The sequence below is a fragment of the Bombina bombina genome, chromosome 4 (assembly GCF_027579735.1).
Source record: "Bombina bombina isolate aBomBom1 chromosome 4, aBomBom1.pri, whole genome shotgun sequence".
Lineage (NCBI taxonomy): Eukaryota > Metazoa > Chordata > Amphibia > Anura > Bombinatoridae > Bombina > Bombina bombina.
In genome coordinates, this window is record NC_069502.1 from 1,160,594,833 (window position 1) to 1,160,616,588 (window position 21,756).

At 38.1% G+C, this 21,756-nt stretch overlaps 1 protein-coding gene across 1 annotated transcript in view; it reads right to left on the bottom strand.

Annotated features, from left to right (window-relative positions):
• Positions 1–21,756, bottom strand: part of LIN9 (lin-9 DREAM MuvB core complex component) — a 257,886-nt gene that overhangs the window by 205,818 nt on the left and 30,312 nt on the right. Inside the window, exons 8-9 of the mRNA XM_053712795.1 lie at positions 4,789–4,922; positions 531–1,625 (exon numbers count right to left, since the gene is read on the bottom strand). Coding sequence (XP_053568770.1) covers positions 531–1,625; positions 4,789–4,922 — 1,229 coding nt within the window. The remainder of the gene's footprint in view (positions 1–530; positions 1,626–4,788; positions 4,923–21,756) is intronic.

Sequence of the window (21,756 nt, forward strand, 5' to 3'; positions counted from 1 at the left end):
ACAACATTAGGATCAGGTTCAAATCTTGTATTGTAAAACTTAACGTGTACTAATAGTGTACAAAGTGTATTAACTGTGTGTATAAAAAAATTAAAATACAAAATTAAAAGCTAAAACTTAAAATTTAGACAAAATTAAAAACAAATGTGCCTATCCCTGCTGATTATTATAGCCCTGGGGCAAAACTCACTATGTCAACCCCAGGTCTCGGCTAATATAGAAAGACTAGATGTGTGAACGATAAATTCCCTGCAACTTAGTAAATAGGAGGAAATTTCAAAAGAATATCATATGGTACCTATTAATCCCTCATCAGGACCATGGACTCTCAAATTGTAAAAGAGAAGAGAGAGAAAAATAAAAAGGAGGAAGAAGAAAAAGAAAAAGAAGAAAAAAAAAAAGAGAAAAGAAAAAGAAAAAAGAAAGAGAAAAGAGAGAAAAAAGGAAAAAAAAAAAGAAAAAACAAACTCAAGAAAAGATTAAGAATAAATGTAACAAGACTCCAATCAAGTTAGCAATAGGCCACAAACTAGAACAGGGCCAACTATTATCACAGGAAGGCTTGCCATCCAGATTGTATATTCAGGGCTCTTGGGTGCCAATGTCCCCAGCTCATGGATCCAGCGGGCCTCTTTCTGGAGTAAGATTTTAGCTCTATTTCCACCACGTCTGAGATTTGGCATGTGATCTATTAGGCGAAACCTGAGATCGGTTATTGAATGTCCATTTTCAAGAAAGTGCTGGGCCACCGGTTGTTCAGATTTTCCACTCTTTAATGCAGTTCTTATTCCAGACCGGTGATTATCCATCCTGGTTCTGGCATCATCTGTTGACTTTCCAATATAAAACTTCCCACAAGGGCAATTGAGTAGATATATAATATGTGTGGTTGTACAGGTTAGGAACCAATGGATCTTATATTTTTTCTTCCTCTCAGGGTGCTGATAAGAATTCCCTGTCTGCATACTGTTGCAAGTAACGCAACTGAGACACTTATAACAGCCATTCTTTTTCTTTAACCATAGCTGTTTATCGGTCAATGGTGACACATCGGTCTTCATGAGGGAGTCCCTTAGACTTCTACCCCTCCGATAGGCTAGGCGTGGAACTTCCCATCGTTTGAATGGTAAGGTACCATCGGCTTCAATCAATTTCCACTCCTCTTTAATCGCTCTCATGATTCGGTATTGGTCAGGGGAGTAGGTCGTAACAAAAGTTAAACGTTCTGTGGCATCTTGTTTGATGTCTTCTCCTCCTCCCAAAGTCACCTGGTTACGCATAGCCTGCAAATGTTTCTTCTTATACCCTCGCTGTACAAATCTCTCCATCATCTCTGTTAGTTGAGTATTGCATAATTCAGAGTCAGTGTTATTGCGCCTGACTCGCTGAAATTGTGCTTTGGGTATATTTCTAATGAGGGATGGTTGATGGCAACTCCTGGCGTGTAGAACCGTATTTTGGTCGGTGCTTTTTCTATACAATGTGGTGCCAAGTATCCCTGAGTGTTTGAACACTCTCACATCCAAGTAATCCACTGATTTAGTACTGACCACATACTGGAACCTGATGGTACTCTCAAGTGTATTGAGTGTATGAACCCATTGGTTAAAAGACTCTTCATCACCCTGCCAAATCAGGAACAGATTGTCAATATATCTACAATAAAATTTTATAGATATATTCTCATATACTCTCATCCATGAGGTTTCGTAATCATCCATAAATGGATTCGCCAGCGATGGGGCCACATTGGACCCCATCGCTGTGCCTGCAGTTTGAAGGTAGAATGTATTATCAAATAGGAAATAATTTCTTTCTAAGCATATGGTCAGCAATTCAATCAGAATGTGTTCAGGCGGACCAATGTAAGGCATCAATCTCAAACTCTTGGCTACTGTTGCTATCCCTGATGCATGGGGGATGACCGTATATAGACTCGAAACGTCCATAGTGACCAAAAGATCTGTCTCATTAATGTTGTTCAAACCAATGATTTTCTGAATGAATACTGTAGAGTCTTGTATATAAGATCTCATCCTTTTCACCAGAGGTTGGAGAAAATGATCAATAAATATGGCCAAAGGTTGTAAGAGAGATCCACGTGCTGAAACTATAGGTCTCCCAGGAGGACACATCGGGTCCTTGTGGATCTTTGGCAGGGTGTATAAAATAGGGGTTATAGGGAACTCCCTCTGCAAATAGCATGCTTCATGTTCAGTAATAGCACCTTCATGTTTCCATTGAGATATTTTATTGTCAATCTCTCGTTTCAATGTCACCGTAGGATCTCTGTTGAGCACCTTGTAGGTTACCTCACCTGTAAATTGACGAATAATCTCTTTCTTGTAATCTGTTGCATTCATTATCACAACTGACCCGCCCTTATCCGCAGGTCATATCACAATCGTAGAGTCATCTCTTAAGGATTTGAGGGCTAGTCGTTCTTCCTTAGACAAGTTGTCATGCTGTCATATATTTTTTCCAGGTTCTTGCGCTAATGACATAAGATATTTCGTATAGGTGGTGATGGAGGCATTGTTGGAATTAGGATAAAATGTGCCAGCAGTTCTAAACTGTTGAGTTGTGTCGCTTGTGGTTCCAAAATATTACGTAACTGTCTGCCAAATTTCTGAATATCCACAAGTGTATTAAAGGTATTCATCTTAGCAAAAGGTACAAACGAAAGTCCTTTGTTTAATAGTGATGTCTCCCCTGGAGTCAGCTCTCTGGAGCTGATATTGAAGACATTGTTCTCTATCTTCTCCGGGTTGGTGGGCGGCGGGACATGCCCCCCCCCCAGTCTAGTGTGCGGCCGGGGCCTCTTCCTAAAAAATGATGAGCAGCTTGGTTGGAATAAGGTGCGAGTGGTGGCCTTCCAGCCAACTCCTCCCGTGGATGATCCCATTGCTGGTGGCCCCGAGATCTAGTGGTTATACCTATCGCCAAGAGATGGGTGTGTTATGGCTCACTACAATGGAGTCGTTACGATAGGATTTTTGATGTGGTGAGCTGACTGACTTAGACAGTGCGAGTGGGTTGCTTTTGTTGAGACGGGCTGATATTGTGAGCTTGTGTGACTGTGATGACTTGGTTTGACCCTGATGGCTTGCTCTATGTTTTAGTAGTGAGACTGTGGGCCCGCCCCCTCCCTCCCGTACCAATGAGGTGTGACGTGAGGGTTGGTTTACTAGTGTATATATTGGAACCTATTAGAAATGGGGGGGGTGTCCTCAACAGCCTATCGTAGTTAGATGGGCGTGATTTGGATGACAGCAAGTGAACTGTTACGATAGGGTGTAGGTGCCCTACTAGATAAATCGCAATCAGATAATTGGTGATGATGGCGAGTGAGAGCAGTTTGTTGACTGCAATGGGATCGATTGGGTTTTGATATTTCACGATGCTTCAATGTGCTGTGTTGGTCTGTATATTGAGTCCGGGGGGTGATATCACTGCTGGTGGTGTTATGGCAGTTACTTGGTTTAGCCTATCAGGAATTAGGGGCGTTTTTAATTACCCTTGATTATATGGAAGAATCCACTTTAACTCTGAGGGGTATAGATGCTGTTTTGGATATGATTTTATTTGTAATGGATCAGTGCTAGTAACTTACAGCTTTCACATTTATTGACACATATTAAAAATTAGCACATAGGGTGAATGATATACACTTTACAACACCTTATGAGAAGTTTAATAACTTTGTTACACCATGAGATGACTATACCATGTGATGGTTTAGTCTTGATGTTTTGCACACGGTTTGACAAGATTGGAGGTTTGCTAGGGGAGAGATTGTTAGGCCTTTATAAAAGTTTGTTCACTTGCACTGTAAGTTTGTCGGAAGAAGGGACGCCACATGTCCCGAAACGTCACCTAATAAATTTTCTAATTTGATGGCAGAAGACCAGTGAGTGCTTTGAATCATTTGCTACACACACACACACACACACAACACACAGAGAAAACCCAGGACTCACTTACAAGCTCTCAACTAAGATTTAAAAGCAAAAATGGAAAGGTTAGTTACCGCATCTGGCCAAATGGGACAATCTCAGGTACCACGTCAAGGTCCTTTCCAATACCTGAGACCCTAAAACAGCCACACAATGCAAGCTTTCAAATCCAAACAAACTGGGAACAAGGGAAGGGTGCACAGGAATATGTAATCACCCTAGACATATACAAAACACGGAAGGGATCTGCACTCTCATACTGGACCGGGCACACATCCCATGACCCTGCAAGATGCTCAGCCCTGGGTGCCACTGGCACTCACAGGAAGCTGTGCTGTCCCCAGAGCCACAAGCAGTTAACCCCAGACAGGTCTGGGTGCAAGAACCATAGGGAAAATTACAAAACAAATTGCAGGGTCATGGGATGTGTACCCGGTCCGGTATGAGAGTGCAGTTCCCTTCCGTATTTTGTGTATATATATATATATATATATATATATATATATATATATATATATATATATATATATATATATATATATATATATATATATATATATATATATATTCACACTTTCTGAGGAACAAGATCCTACTGAGCATGTGCAACGCAAAAGGTATACGTATATTAGTCTGTGATTGGCTGATGTCTGTCACATGATACAAGGGTCCGGAAAATGGGAGAAAAAATGAATTTGCCAGAAAGAAACCTACTGCTTATTTGAAATTCAGAGTAAGTTTTATCGCATTGTCTTTTTATTGTACACTTATTAATTATGCAATTGTACTGCATTTAGTGGTCCTTTAAGAGAAGAAAAAAAAATCAACTTACAAGAACTTCATAGTCTGGGATGGTATGTGTTCCGAGACCATTGCGATCAAAGGAGACTCTATAGGTGGAATTCTTTGTATCCACAGCATCTATTTGGCCAGTGAATAAGCCATCGTGAATGCCACGCAACCGAGCTGAAAGAGAACAGGTTAGCTTTATAAAATATACGTGTAATTTCTAATTTTAAACAAGCTGAGTTAAAGGACATAATATCTATATGCTGAATCATTTGAAAGCGTTGAATTATATTTGTAATGTGCCGACAAGAAAATATCACATTAGAATCTATATATACAAAAGGAAGGTATTTTACCTCAACATTTCTTCAGCTTACAATAGTAAGTGCTTTGGTTCATTTTATTTGTCCTATTTTATTCACTTCCACCTTATAAAGGGACACTGAACCCAAATTGTTTCTTTCTTTATTCAGATAGAGCATGCAATTTTAAGCCACTTTCTAATTTACTCCTATTTTTAATTTTTCTTAATTCTCTTGCTATCTTTATTTGAAAAGCAAGAATGTAAGTTTAGAAGCCGGAACATTTTTGGTTCACAACCTAGGTTGTCCTTGCTGATTGGACAGCACCAATAAACAAGTGCTGTCCATGGTCTGAACCAAAAATTGTCTGGCTCCTTAGCTTAGATGCCTTATTTTTCAAATAAAGAATGCAAGAGAAGGAAGAAAAATTGATAATAGGAGTAAATTCGAAAGTTGCTTAAAATGCATGCTCTATCTGAATCACGAAAGAAAAAATGTGGGTTCAGTGTCCCTTTAAGGAAATAAGGCATGATATGGAAACTAAAAATAAATATTTAATTTCTTTTGATTTTACTCAATCTAGAATCACTCACCTATAAAGAACTACCAAAACAATAAATAGCATACAAGAGTAAGCAGTAGAAGGGAAGAAAGAACAAATGAGACCAAGGAAATCATGCTTAAAATGTATTTTATGTTCCAACCTACAGTGCTTCAGAAACGTATCATGTATAAGGACGACTCCAACCTACTATATTGCATAGGTCAACAGAAGAGATATCTGCTTCATTTGCCCAATAACTGTAAACTGTGCTTTTAGCAACTGCAGAAGAGAGATCTTCAACCATTGATTGACGGAGATGATGCAATAAATACAACTGAATATTGCAGTTTTGCCAGCTTCCATCATTCAGGAAATCCGTATGGAAAGCTATGGAACCAGTTAGTTTTTCTCCTGTCTTTTAACCTATTGAGAAAGATATGAAGATGGTGACCTGCATTCAGTTCTGTGTTTGATTATGAAAAAATCTTGGATGGACCTCTTGGTAACTGAGATAGTTCAATTTAGTAAATCTCTGCTGCCTTCTTCAGAATTTGTCTGGCTTACTGGAATTCAGTTTCAAATACCAAATTAAAATTGGCATAGGATACTTCAACTAAGAACCTGCACAACCTTACATAGAAGTTATCACCAAAGCAATCACCTGGAGTCATATAGATTTGGCTGGTGTCCAATGGTATTAAACAAAGTGATTCTGGGTGTTGGAGTGTGTAATAAAATGAACCCATTAGGTATCAAAAGGCCTACCTACTCCAGATTGTCCACCAGAACAATGCCTGCGTCTAATATAGAAATGAGAATGTGAGTCAATTTCATACTGGGACGCAAAATCACTGGAAAGAGTCTAATGGAATGTATCGTCCATAAGGCCCACTGTATTCTTATCTTAAAAAGGACTGCTGCCTTGCTATGAGAATCACCCTAGTACAATCTAATAAGTTATGCAATAACAAATCATGACGGTCAGTTCTTTCTCAGACCGTGGAACACAAGTGTCAACATCTTATTGTTCCTGGTCAAAAAGTATATGACAAAAAATGTGTTTGCATGCAACAGGCATGACCAGAGGCTTGGTGACCATTTGTGACAACGAACATATGACTGAAGGGCAGACACAAAATACAAAAGGTTGTTTCCAAATTTGTGAAAATAATGGTGTGCTGATCCAGGTATGTATCTTCAGACTGACTTATCAGTTATGCATGGGGAGGAAAGTTCTTTTAATAGTTACTGCATCATGAATAGTTATATCAGGGCTCAAAATTTCCAGTACTAAGCTACTAGGCAGAGCAAAATGTTACTCGCCACTTCCGATTCCACCCACCAACTGACCAGACCACGCCCACTGCCCCACACTATCTTTACATATGTTTAGCCATTGCAAAACACCTTCTTATGCAGTAATTTTAATCTTGTTTTTATTTTATACAATAACAAATTAAATAATGGTACATAGAGAAATACATTTAAAAAAAGTGCATGACAGCAACATCAGCTATAGGTTCTCGGGAAGACAACAGCTAGATAAAGTAGGCTGCTCATTAAACAACAATAGTTAGGCTCTATTAAGGTAGGGTCTCCCCTACGATACCAGAGCTCTACATGGGTATATAGGTGTCAACCACAAATGTAGCCTTGCAATGATAGAGCTTCACACGGGTACTTGACTCAAAGTTTTTTTTGACTTACCTATACCTTTAAGGAGAAAACAAAGTTCACCATCCATTATGCAATTGGATAGATGCCATTGTAGTACTCTGTAGAGGAAGCTCTTAAACCAACCAGCTGTGAACTCACATCAAAATGTATGTTTTTTCTTTTACAATAAGAGTTAATACGGAAAGGAAGAGATGCATTATGGGAGTCTAGATGTCTATAGTATTGTATTGAATTCTCAGGGGTCCTTGGAAGGTGAAAATGTGGCCAGTGAGTCACCAACTTGACTAGGTATAAAGGATTAATAAAAAAAAAATACTGAAGGAATATTGCAGGGCATTTTTTATTTATGTATTTGTCTGCAACAAAGCATTCAATGACACTGGGGAAAAATTAGTGAATATGCATATTATGGCCAAAATAATTCAGAAATTTCTGGAAAGTATATAGAATGTATTAGAAATTGAGATAAATGGTAGGTGAGACACAAACAGCTTAATTCTACCACTCCTGCAGCTCTCTCATCATGGAGAAAGGCCGGTCCCTCACTGAAAGACAGGCACAGGGACACATAGCACAAGTGTCTAAAATGACCTAGTTTACTCAGACTCCTACCTAGGAAAGACTACCTTCACTGCCCTACTCTTTCTGCTGAGTGCAGTACATTTATAGCTTGCATTCAAGAAATAATTGTGTTTTTTAAAATAAAACATAATTTATGTAAGAACTTACCTGATAAATTCATTTCTTTCATATTAACAAGAGTCCATGAGCTAGTGACGTATGGGATATACATTCCTACCAGGAGGGGCAAAGTTTCCCAAACCTTAAAATGCCTATAAATACACCCCTCACCACACCCACAAATCAGTTTAACGAATAGCCAAGAAGTGGGGTGATAAGAAAAAGTGCGAAGCATATAAAATAAGGAATTGGAATAATTGTGCTTTATACAAAAAAATCATAACCACCACAAAAAAGGGTGGGCCTCATGGACTCTTGTTAATATGAAAGAAATGAATTTATCAGGTAAGTTCTTACATAAATTATGTTTTCTTTCATGTAATTAACAAGAGTCCATGAGCTAGTGACGTATGGGATAATGACTACCCAAGATGTGGATCTTTCCACACAAGAGTCACTAGAGAGGGAGGGATAAAATAAAGACAGCCAATTCCTGCTGAAAATAATCCACACCCAAAATAAAGTTTAACAAAAAACATAAGCAGAAGATTCAAACTGAAACCGCTGCCTGAAGAACTTTTCTACCAAAAACTGCTTCAGAAGAAGAAAATACATCAAAATGGTAGAATTTAGTAAAAGTATGCAAAGAAGACCAAGTTGCTGCTTTGCAGATCTGGTCAACCGAAGCTTCATTCCTAAACGCCCAGGAAGTAGATACTGACCTAGTAGAATGAGCTGTAATTCTTTGAGGCGGAGTTTTGCCCGACTCAACATAGGCAAGATGAATTAAAGATTTCAACCAAGATGCCAAAGAAATGGCAGAAGCTTTCTGGCCTTTCCTAGAACCAGAAAAGATAACAAATAGACTAGAAGTCTTACGGAAAGATTTTGTAGCTTCAACATAATATTTCAAAGCTCTAACAACATCCAAAGAATGCAATGATTTCTCCTTAGAATTCTTAGGATTAGGACATAATGAAGGAACCACAATTTCTCTACTAATGTTGTTGGAATTCACAACTTTAGGTAAAAATTCAAAAGAAGTTCGCAACACCGCCTTATCCTGATGAAAAATCAGAAAAGGAGACTCACACGAAAGAGCAGATAATTCAGAAACTCTTCTAGCAGAAGAGATGGCCAAAAGGAACAAAACTTTCCAAGAAAGTAATTTAATGTCCAATGAATGCATAGGTTCAAGCGGAGGAGCTTGAAGAGCTCCCAGAACCAAATTCAAACTCCAAGGAGGAGAAATTGACTTAATGACAGGTTTTATACGAACCAAAGCTTGTACAAAACAATGAATATCAGGAAGAATAGCAATCTTTCTGTGAAAAAGAACAGAAAGAGCAGAGATTTGTCCTTTCAAAGAACTTGCGGACAAACCCTTATCCAAACCATCCTGAAGAAATTGTAAAATTCTCGGTATTCTAAAAGAATGCCAAGAAAAATGATGAGAAAGACACCATGAAATATAAGTCTTCCAGACTCTATAATATATCTCTCGAGATACAGATTTACGAGCCTGTAACATAGTATTAATCACGGAGTCAGAGAAACCTCTATGACCAAGAATCAAGCGTTCAATCTCCATACCTTTAAATTTAAGGATTTCAGATCCGGATGGAAAAAAGGACCTTGTGACAGAAGGTCTGGTCTTAACGGAAGAGTCCATGGCTGGCAAGATGCCATCCGGACAAGATCCGCATACCAAAACCTGTGAGGCCATGCCGGAGCTATTAGCAGAACAAACGAGCATTCCCTCAGAATCTTGGAGATTACTCTTGGAAGAAGAACTAGAGGCGGAAAGATATAGGCAGGATGATACTTCCAAGGAAGTGATAATGCATCCACTGCCTCCGCCTGAGGATCCCGGGATCTGGACAGATACCTGGGAAGTTTCTTGTTTAGATGAGAGGCCATCAGATCTATCTCTGGGAGCCCCCACAATTGAACAATCTGAAGAAATACCTCTGGGTGAAGAGACCATTCGCCCGGATGCAACGTTTGGCGACTGAGATAATCCGCTTCCCAATTGTCTACACCTGGGATATGAACCGCAGAGATTAGACAGGAGCTGGATTCCGCCCAAACCAAAATTCGAGATACTTCTTTCATAGCCAGAGGACTGTGAGTCCCTCCTTGATGATTGATGTATGCCACAGTTGTGACATTGTCTGTCTGAAAACAAATGAACGATTCTCTCTTCAGAAGAGGCCAAAACTGAAGAGCTCTGAAAATTGCACGGAGTTCCAAAATATTGATCGGTAATCTCACCTCCTGAGATTCCCAAACTCCTTGTGCCGTCAGAGATCCCCACACAGCTCCCCAACCTGTGAGACTTGCATCTGTTGAAATTACAGTCCAGGTCGGAAGAACAAAAGAAGCCCCCTGAATTAAACGATGGTGATTTGTCCACCACGTTAGAGAGTGTCGAACAATCGGTTTTAAAGATATTAATTGAGATATCTTCGTGTAATCCCTGCACCATTGGTTCAGCATACAGAGCTGAAGAGGTCGCATGTGAAAACGAGCAAAGGGGATCGCGTCCGATGCAGCAGTCATAAGACCTAGAATTTCCATGCATAAGGCTACCGAAGGGAATGATTGTGACTGAAGGTTTCGACAAGCTGTAATCAATTTTAGACGTCTCTTGTCTGTTAAAGACAGAGTCATGGACACTGAATCTATCTGGAAACCCAGAAAGGTTACCCTTGTTTGAGGAATCAAAGAACTTTTTGGTAAATTGATCCTCCAACCATGATCTTGAAGAAACAACACAAGTCGATTCGTATGAGACTCTGCTAAATGTAAAGACGGAGCAAGTACCAAGATATCGTCCAAATAAGGAAATACCACAATACCCTGTTCTCTGATTACAGACAGAAGGGCACCGAGAATCTTTGTGAAAATTCTTGGAGCTGTAGCAAGGCCAAACGGTAGAGCCACAAATTGGTAATGCTTGTCTAGAAAAGAGAATCTCAGGAACTGATAATGATCTGGATGAATCGGAATATGCAGATATGCATCCTGTAAATCTATTGTGGACATATAATTCCCTTGCTGAACAAAAGGCAATATAGTCCTTACAGTTACCATCTTGAACGTTGGTATCCTTACATAACGATTCAATAATTTTAGATCCAGAACTGGTCTGAAGGAATTCTCCTTCTTTGGTACAATGAAGAGATTTGAATAAAACCCCATCCCCTGTTCCGGAACTGGAACTGGCATAATTACTCCAGCCAACTCTAGATCTGAAACACAATTCAGAAATGCTTGAGCTTTCACTGGATTTACTGGGACATGGGAAAGAAAAAATCTCTTTGCAGGAGGTCTCAACTTGAAACCAATTCTGTACCCTTCTGAAACAATGTTCTGAATCCAAAGATTGTGAACAGATTTGATCCAAATTTCTTTGAAAAAACGTAACCTGCCCCCTACCAGCTGAACTGGAATGAGGGCCGTACCTTCATGTGAACTTAGAAGCAGGCTTTGCCTTTCTAGCAGGCTTGGATTTATTCCAGACTGGAGATGGTTTCCAAACTGAAACTGCTCCTGAGGACGAAGGATCAGGCTTTTGTTCTTTGTTGAAACGAAAGGAACGAAAACGATTGTTAGCCCTGTTTTTACCTTTAGATTTTTTATCCTGTGGTAAAAAAGTTCCTTTCCCACCAGTAACAGTTGAAATAATAGAATCCAACTGAGAACCAAATAATTTGTTTCCCTGGAAAGAAATGGAAAGTAGAGTTGATTTAGAAGCCATATCAGCATTCCAAGTCTTAAGCCATAAAGCTCTTCTGGCTAAGATAGCCAGAGACATAAATCTAACATCAACTCTAATAATATCAAAAATGGCATCACAGATGAAATTATTAGCATGCTGGAGAAGAATAATAATATCATGAGAATCACGATTTGTTACTTGTTGCGCTAGAGTTTCCAACCAAAAAGTTGAAGCTGCAGCAACATCAGCCAATGATATAGCAGGTCTAAGAAGATTACCTGAACATAGATAAGCTTTTCTTAGAAAAGATTCAATTTTTCTATCTAAAGGATCCTTAAACGAGGTACCATCTGACGTAGGAATGGTAGTACGTTTAGCAAGGGTAGAAATAGCCCCATCAACTTTAGGGATTTTGTCCCAAAATTCTAACCTGTCAGGCGGAACAGGATATAATTGCTTAAAACGTTTAGAAGGAGTAAATGAATTACCCAATTTATCCCATTCCTTAGCAATTACTGCAGAAATAGCATTAGGAACAGGAAAGACTTCTGGAATAACCGCAGGAGCTTTAAAAACCTTATCCAAACGTATAGAATTAGTATCAAGAGGACTAGAATCCTCTATTTCTAAAGCAATTAGTACTTCTTTAAGTAAAGAGCGAATAAATTCCATCTTAAATAAATATGAAGATTTATCAGCATCAATCTCTGAGACAGAATCCTCTGAACTAGAAGAGTCCAAAGAATCAGAATGATGGTGTTCATTTAAAAATTCATCTGTAGAGAGAGAAGATTTAAAAGACTTTTTACGTTTACTAGAAGGAGAAATAACAGACAAAGCCTTCTTTATGGATTCAGAAACAAAATCTCTTATGTTATCAGGAACATTCTGCACCTTAGATGTTGAGGGAACTGCAACAGGCAATGGTACATCACTAAAGGAAATATTATCTGCTTTAACAAGTTTGTCATGACAATTAATACAAACAACAGCTGGAGAAATAGCTACCAAAAGTTTACAGCAGATACACTTAGCTTTGGTAGATCCAGCAGGCAGTGGTTTTCCTGTAGTATCTTCTGGCTCAGATGCAACGTGAGACATCTTGCAATATGTAAGAGAAAAAACAACATATAAAGCAAAATAAATCAAATTCCTTATAAGACAGTTTCAGGAATGGGAAAAAAATGCCAAACATCAAGCTTCTAGCAACCAGAAGCAAATGAAAATGAGACTGAAATAATGTGGAGACAAAAGCGACGCCCATATTTTTTGGCGCCAAATAAGACGCCCACATTATTTGGCGCCTAAATGCTTTTGGCGCCAAAAATGACGCCACATCCGGAACGCCGACATTTTTGGCGCAAAATAACGTCAAAAAAATGACGCAACTTCCGGCGACACGTATGACGCCGGAAACGGAAATGAATTTTTGCGCCAAAAAAATCCGCGCCAAAAATGACGCAATAAAATGAAGCATTTTCAGCCCCCGCGAGCCTAACAGCCCACAGGGAAAAAAGTCAAATATTTGAGGTAAGACAAAATATGATAATTTAAAGCATAATCCCAAATATGAAACTGACTGTCTGGAAATAAGGAAAGTTGAACATTCTGAGTCAAGGCAAATAAATGTTTGAATACATATATTTAGAACTTTATAAATAAAGTGCCCAACCATAGCTTAGAGTGTCACAGAAAATAAGACTTACTTACCCCAGGACACTCATCTACATGTTTGTAGAAAGCCAAACCAGTACTGAAACGAGAATCAGTAGAGGAAATGGTAAATATAAGAGTATATCGTCGATCTGAAAAGGGAGGTAAGAGATGAATCTCTACGACCGATAACAGAGAACCTTATGAAATAGACCCCGTAGAAGGAGATCACTGCATTCAATAGGCAATACTCTCCTCACATCCCTCTGACATTCACTGCACGCTGAGAGGAAAACCGGGCTCCAACTTGCTGCGGAGCGCATATCAACGTAGAATCTAGCACAAACTTACTTCACCACCTCCCTTGGAGGCAAAGTTTGTAAAACTGATTTGTGGGTGTGGTGAGGGGTGTATTTATAGGCATTTTAAGGTTTGGGAAACTTTGCCCCTCCTGGTAGGAATGTATATCCCATACGTCACTAGCTCATGGACTCTTGTTAATTACATGAAAGAAAAAAGCTTTATGCTAGAAAATAAATAAATTTTGTGCCAGTTTGTAACTTGCTTAGTTAGATTTTCCACTCGTCCACTTGTTCATTTTTTAAAACACATATATATTAAATACAACTGTATATACTGAGGCTTGACTTCACCCCACACCCAATCATGCTCCACACAACACACCATTTACACACAGTATACTCACAAACACTACACAACATATACATACATGTACACACAAACACAACATATGTACACAAGCACAACATACACATGTACACACAAGCACAACATACACACACACCACAGCCCCAGAGACAGAACATTTTTTCACTTTCTGCGATGAGATTTTTGTGAATATTTTTCTGCAGGTCATTTTTAAATAAAATAAAATTGTAAATGTGTCAGTTACACTAAAGCACCAGATCAATTGCAATGTGTTGGTTAACTGGAGAATAAAGCAATATTTAAAGTTGTATAATATAGTGCAGTAGTTATATTAGTCTAACATGGACATGTAGTAATAAAAAGGTGCATTGCTCATACGAACATCTTACATTCAGAGAAAAACAGCTTTGCAGACTGTAAAAAGCTAGGGAACGAGCTTGCAAAAATCTCAGAGCCAGACTACAATCAATGCACTGCTGCTTTGCAGCACTACCGCATATTTGATTGTTGTCTTAAAACAGCACTTTGCTCTGGATGCACTGTTAAGGAAAACTTATACAATGCAACCAGAGAACAGCTCTGTTTAAAAAGAACAGCCTAATGTGGAGCAGCACTGAAAAGTTAAAGTGCTAACAGTTCCTGTTCTTTCTGCAGACATGCTACATTTTCTGCGATGACATCTCAGATCACTCTATGTTCTGCCTTGGGGAACAGCATACACATATACATGTAGAGACACATTCAGGCACACAAAATACACTCAATCATATACACACATTTAGATGGATTTGGTTTTAGACATAATTCATGAAAATGTGACTACAAGTGTGTGCTTACAACTAGAATAAATATAAGTCTTAAGTATGTCAGCCCAGTGTGTCACTGACCTGTAAGAGTGCTGAGGTCAAGAGAAAAGAAAACAGCTACGGGTCATCTTAGTCAATCACTGACCTGATGCGATCTCCAGCTACAAGGAAGACCTCAGTGGGTTAAAGGTCAGCTAATAGAAGGAGCTGGGCAGGGGTGGGAAAGATAGAGAGAAGCAGCTTATGTTGCAAAACCTGTTCCGTTTGTAAAAGCTAAGCAGTAACAAGATGATGATGCCCCCTGAAGGAAAACCACCTACTCAGTCTGCTTTTTAGAAACAGATTGGTCAGGAGCAGCTTCACAATAAGGGTGGGCATGTCATTCTGCAGCTGGGGCCGGTGGAATGGCTATACAGTACTTACATCACATCAGGATGGCAGGTTTTCTGAGCTCTGTACCCGGTATCTCTGTGCTTTCCCTGATTTTCTCTGCTGATCAGAGCACAGCATTCTGAAGAGGAATTTTAAAATTTCCCGGCCGCCTGCAAGAAAGTATTTGCGCCCCAGAATGCACTACTGATTGATAGGGAGAGCTCATTTTTCTTGGAGGGAGCGGAGAGAAGCACAGGAGAGGGCAGCAAAGGGCAGGTTGGGACAAGATGGGAACGCTATTGAGGCAAAACACTGCAGCATAAAAAGGTTGAAAGGAAATTCAAGTTCAACACAGGAATTACATATTAAAAAAATATATATTCTTGCCATGCTGCAATTTTGCACCCCCCCCATCTTGGCCAGTGTGTACATTAACTCACTTTTTAGAAGTGAATGATAAAAAAAGAAGACGCCACCATAGTGCACAGTCAGATGTATAAAACACGCCAATAAAACAAGTAAGACCGTACTTACAAGCTGTAAGACACTTGAGAAGTGTCACAAACGCCTTCTGGACTGTTATGGAGTCGTCCAGCTAACTCACACTGGTGGATCTCAAAAGTCCTCTGGGATGTGAGAGCGGCGATGACAAAAGAAACCAGCATCCAGCAGCAGTTTCACAGAGCCGGCTCGTCCTGTACTATCCACTATTGTTGTAGATACAATGTATCAGATGGATAGGTTAAATGAGTAAATAGATGAATAAAAGATAGTTCGTGGCAAAAGTCTTGTAGAAGCAAACAGACTTTATTTGGGGTACAAAAGCACAACGTTTCTCGGTCTCTCCTGACCGTTTCCTCAGGTGCAATATACATAATCATTTAAACCACCAACTTTTATTGCCGCATTCTCGGCGTCCTCTAAAGTGAACAGCGCATGCGTGGAGGTGTGACCACTGATAGAGCTTCCATTGGTAGCTGAATATCCAATGATAAGAGCAGTAATGTTCAAGCCTCTGTGTATAATCAAATCAATAGCGTAGCCGAGTAAAAGCTGCTATTGATGGGTAACCAACCATAATCAGGCAGTAAAACGCTCGACTATCTGAGCATATCAAAAAATATATATGTATCTTGAAATATGTATGGAATATATCAAGGGTATTGAGAGATATATTATAAACTGAATACGTATATATATGTATACACAGGGTTAAAATAAATTCTTAGCCGTTCGGTCACTCTTAGTGGTAACACCCACACCGCGACTTAAATCCTAAAGCTAAACAGGTTAAACCAGAGGGCCTCTCTATCAGGATACAAATTGTATAGATAAAACACTATTACTTAGTATACAACTCGTTATATAGAACTATAGATTAGAACCTCATATAAATAGCCTATAAAATGCAGTATTCTAAAACATATATTCATATTCTTAAAACATTGGCAGAGCTCAAAATCGAATAAAAACACAGATGTATCAAGGTATCATATCCTATTATTAGTATTGGACTAAAAAAAATATGTAAATATAACACACCCTAAATACATAAAAAAATATATATATATATATATATATATATATATATATATATATACACAAAAAGGTATTTGTAAAAGTATAAATATAACCATACATGCATATACACACATTCTATACCCACTGAGCATAAATAAATCAATATACAAACGGCATTAGCAATGAAATACAATATGCCTGTCATATAATAGTAATATAATACATGTGTATTAATAACATGTGGTGTAATCGAAGTCCCAGAGGGCCATAGTGGTGGATGTAACCACTAGAAGCCCTATGAGTATATTCTAAATGTGTAGATATGCAACACAGTGTAAGCTAAAAAATGTATTTAAAAATAATAAGATAATAAAATTAAAATTTAATTAAAAGCTGCCATATCAATGTTGGCATCGAGCCCGCAGGGAGACAAACTTTGGAGTTTCCATATCCAAAAGGTCTCCCTTTGTCTCAAATATAGAAACCTATTTCTGCCCCACTTAGGTAGGATCTGTTCTAATGGAAATATGGAAAAGCAATCAGATGATGCAGAATGGCAATGACTAGCATGTTTGGGGACACTGTGGTTTTGTATATTGTTCTCTATATTTCTTTTATGTTCCCCCCCACCTCTTTTTTAGGGGCCTGGAGGTCCTCCCCACGTATTGGACCCCACAAACACACTCCAACAGATAAATGACAAAGGGAGAATCACACGTAAAATGTGAATTTATATTGAATTTTTCTTTGGTGGTAAATGAAATAAATTCAGTTCTATTTGGATTTGTAAAAGCACACAGGCCACAATGCGCCCGATTACATTTAAAAAAACCTGGTTTGCCTAGAATTGTAGAATCTCTATTTCCAAAACTACATCCCTTAGCTTTGTTTTTCGACTGATGTACTTTCATAACTACTTTGCTGGGAGCCAGCTTGTTTTTTAACTCTTCTGAAAGTACACACTGGTTGTTTACTCAACGTGCTTGTAAGAAATGGATCGTTGTCCAGGATGTACCAATATTTTTGCAAAATGCCTTTAAATTTTGTTATGATTGTTGTTATATTGTGTAACAAATCTAACCCCAGTGTTATTTTGATTCATAGGAGTTTTTGACTTCTCTTCTTTATTGGTCTCCTTATTTACCCCTGTGTATTTAATAAAAAAATCCTCTCTGCATTTTTTTCTGGCTTCAAGAAAACTGGTCTCAATTAAACTACTAGGGAAATTCTTCTCTAAAAATCTTTCCTTTAAAAGGTTGGCCTGTATATCAAAAGTTTTCAAATCAGTGCAGTTTCTGCGCAACCTACAGAACTGGTTGTAAGGTATATTCTTTTTCCAGGGTAAATGGTGGTTGCTTTTAAAGTTTAGATAGCTATTAGCATCCACTGATTTGAAAAAAGTTTTGGTAGAAATATTACCTAGGTTATCCCATTCAGGTATTAAATCCAGAAAGTCAATACTCATTTAATCTATTTTGGGTGTAAAATGCAAACCCATATCATTATCATTTAATCTTTTGACAAAATTCTGGGCCTCTAGATGGGTGCCTTCCCAGATGAACAAGAGGTCATCAATGAAACGGCCATAGAAGACCAATTCGCCACCGAGCTAGAGGAATAGATGTATCTGTCCTCAAACAGGCCCATAAATAAATTGGCAAAGCTCGGGGCGAATCTGGTCCCCATGGCCGTTCCCTTGATCTGCAAGAACATTTTTTAATTGAGACCAGTTTTCTTGAAGCCAGAAAAAAATGCAGAGAGGATTTTTTTATTAAATACACAGGGGTAAATAAGGAGACCAATAAAGAAGAGAAGTCAAAAACTCCTATGAATCAAAATAACATTGGGGTTAGATTTGTTACACAATATAACAACAATCATAACAAAATTAAAGGCATTTTGCAAAAATATTGGTACATCCTGGAGAACGATCCATTTCTTACAAGCACGTTGAGTAAACAACCAGTGTGTACTTTCAGAAGAGCTCCTACCTTAAAAAACAAGCTGGCTCCCAGCAAAGTAGTTATGAAAGTACATCAGTCGAAAAACAAAGCTAAGGGATGTAGTTTTGGAAATAGAGATTCTACAATTCTAGGCAAACCAGGTTTTTTTAAATGTAATCGGGCGCATTGTGGCCTGTGTGCTTTTACAAATCCAAATAGAACTGAATTTATTTCATTTACCACCAAAGAAAAATTCAATATAAATTCACATTTTACGTGTGATTCTCCCTTTGTCATTTATCTGTTGGAGTGTGTTTGTGGGGTCCAATACGTGGGGAGGACCTCCAGGCCCCTAAAAAAGAGGTGGGGGGGAACATAAAAGAAATATAGAGAACAATATACAAAACCACAGTGTCCCCAAACATGCTAGTCATTGCCATTCTGCATCATCTGATTGCTTTTCCATATTTCCATTAGAACAGATCCTACCTAAGTGGGGCAGAAATAGGTTTCTATATTTGAGACAAAGGGAGACCTTTTGGATATGGAAACTCCAAAGTTTGTCTCCCTGCAGGCTCAATGCCAACATTGATATGGCAGCTTTTAATTAAGTTTTAATTTTATTGTTATCTTATTATTTTTAAATACATTTTTTAGCTTACATTGTGTTGCATATCTACACATTTAGAATATACTCATAGGGCTTCTAGTGGTTACATCCACCACTATGGCCCTCTGGGACTTCGATTACACCACATGTTATTAATACACATGTATTATATTACTATTATATGACAGGCATATTGTATTTCATTGCTAATGCCGTTTGTATATTGATTTATTTATGCTCAGTGGGTATATAATGTGTGTATATACATATATGCATGTATTGTTATATTTATACTTTTACAAATACCTTTTTGTGTATATATATATATATATATATATATATTTTTTTTATATGTATTTAAGGTGTGTTATATTTACATATTTTTTTAGTCCAATACTAATAATAGGATATGATACCTTGATACATCTGTGTTTTTATTCGATTTTGAGCTCTGCCAATGTTTTAAGAATATGAATATATGTTTTAGAATACTGCATTTTATAGGCTATTTATATGAGGTTCTAATCTATAGTTCTATATAACGAGTTGTATACTAAGTAATAGTGTTTTATCTATACAATTTGTATCCTGATAGAGAGGCCCTCTGGTTTAACCTGTTTAGCTTTAGGATTTAAGTCGCGGTGTGGGTGTTACCACTAAGAGTGACCGAACGGCTAAGAATTTATTTTAACCCTGTGTATACATATATATACGTATTCAGTTTATAATATATCTCTCAATACCCTTGATATATTCCATACATATTTCAAGATACATATATATTTTTTGATATGCTCAGATAGTCGAGCGTTTTACTGCCTGATTATGGTTGGTTACCCATCAATAGCAGCTTTTACTCGGCTACGCTATTGATTTGATTATACACAGAGGCTTGAACATTACTGCTCTTATCATTGGATATTCAGCTACCAATGGAAGCTCTATCAGTGGTCACACCTCCACGCATGCGCTGTTCACTTTAGAGGACGCCGAGAATGCAGCAATAAAAGTTGGTGGTTTAAATGATTATGTATATTGCACCTGAGGAAACTGTCAGGAGAGACCGAGAAACGTTGTGCTTTTGTACCCCAAATAAAGTCTGTTTGCTTCTACAAGACTTTTGCCACGAACTATCTTTTATTCATCTATTTACTCATTTAACCTATCCATCTGATACATTGTATCTACAACAATAGTGGATAGTACAGGACGAGCCGGCTCTGTGAAACTGCTGCTGGATGCTGGTTTCTTTTGTCATCGCCGCTCTCACATCCCAGAGGACTTTTGAGATCCACCAGTGTGAGTTAGCTGGACGACTCCATAACAGTCCAGAAGGCGTTTGTGACACTTCTCAAGTGTCTTACAGCTTGTAAGTACGGTCTTACTTGTTTTATAGGCGTGTTTTATACATCTGATTGTGCACTATGGTGGCGCCTTCTTTTTTTATCATTCACTTCTGCAGAGTTTAACATCTTGGGACACCAACAAGAAATTCGAAGAAGCAGCCTGCCATCCGTTCCAGATTTAGGATTTGGATTATGGACTAGATGAACTGTCCATTATAATATTCCCATCACGTACATCAGTGGTCTGGTTTGACTGGGTTTATGACTACACTGTTTTTATTTCCATAGATGTCACTTTTGTTTATATATGTATAGGTGTTTTATTTATGATGCACTATATGTTTATATAATTTTTATATAGGTATTTGGCGCACTGATTTTTTAATATAAGTTTTTAACTCACTTTTTCACTCGCCCCTGCTTAAATTCCACTTGCCAATGGAGAGTGGAATTTTTGAGCCCTGGTTATATGATCATATGTTTGATCAGCTGAGAACAGAAATCTCTTAAGTAATGGAGGAACCTTCTGGGTGGCTTTAAGGTTAAGAGGCCAAAAAGCATAAATTGCAATGAATCAGTAAATAGAGGACACTAAAATAATGATCTAAAGCTGTAATATTCTTGAACACTATTACCTTCTCTGTTCATGTTTTATACTTGTGTATCTAACTGAAGGGACCCAATCACTACTACTAGCAAGGCATGGGCAGCCATAACCTCATGTTAAACTTAGCTTTGGGTGAAGTCTGCTGATTTATCTTATACACTTTTTAGACCATATTTACAAATGCCTGTATTTGTTGAATCAGTTTTCTCCACGTCAGATAGTAAGTCATATATACTGGACTTCTCATACTTACAGCATTAGGCTCCACAAATTTATCAGAAACAGGATAAATACAGGAGGAAATCATAAGTACAGTTCCAACCATGGAAGTGATAAAAAAAAGTTGACTGAACAAACATATAAACATGTGGACAAAGTACCAAAAAAATAAAAGAAAACAGGAGAAAGAAACCTTACAGGGACCCTAAAGTCTTTCAAAATTCACATAGAGCTTTGAATTTTAAAGAACTTCACCAATTAGAACTTCACCAATTCAGCATGTGCAATAGTTCACAGAGTATATGTATACGAGTCTGTAATTGGCTGATGGCTGTCA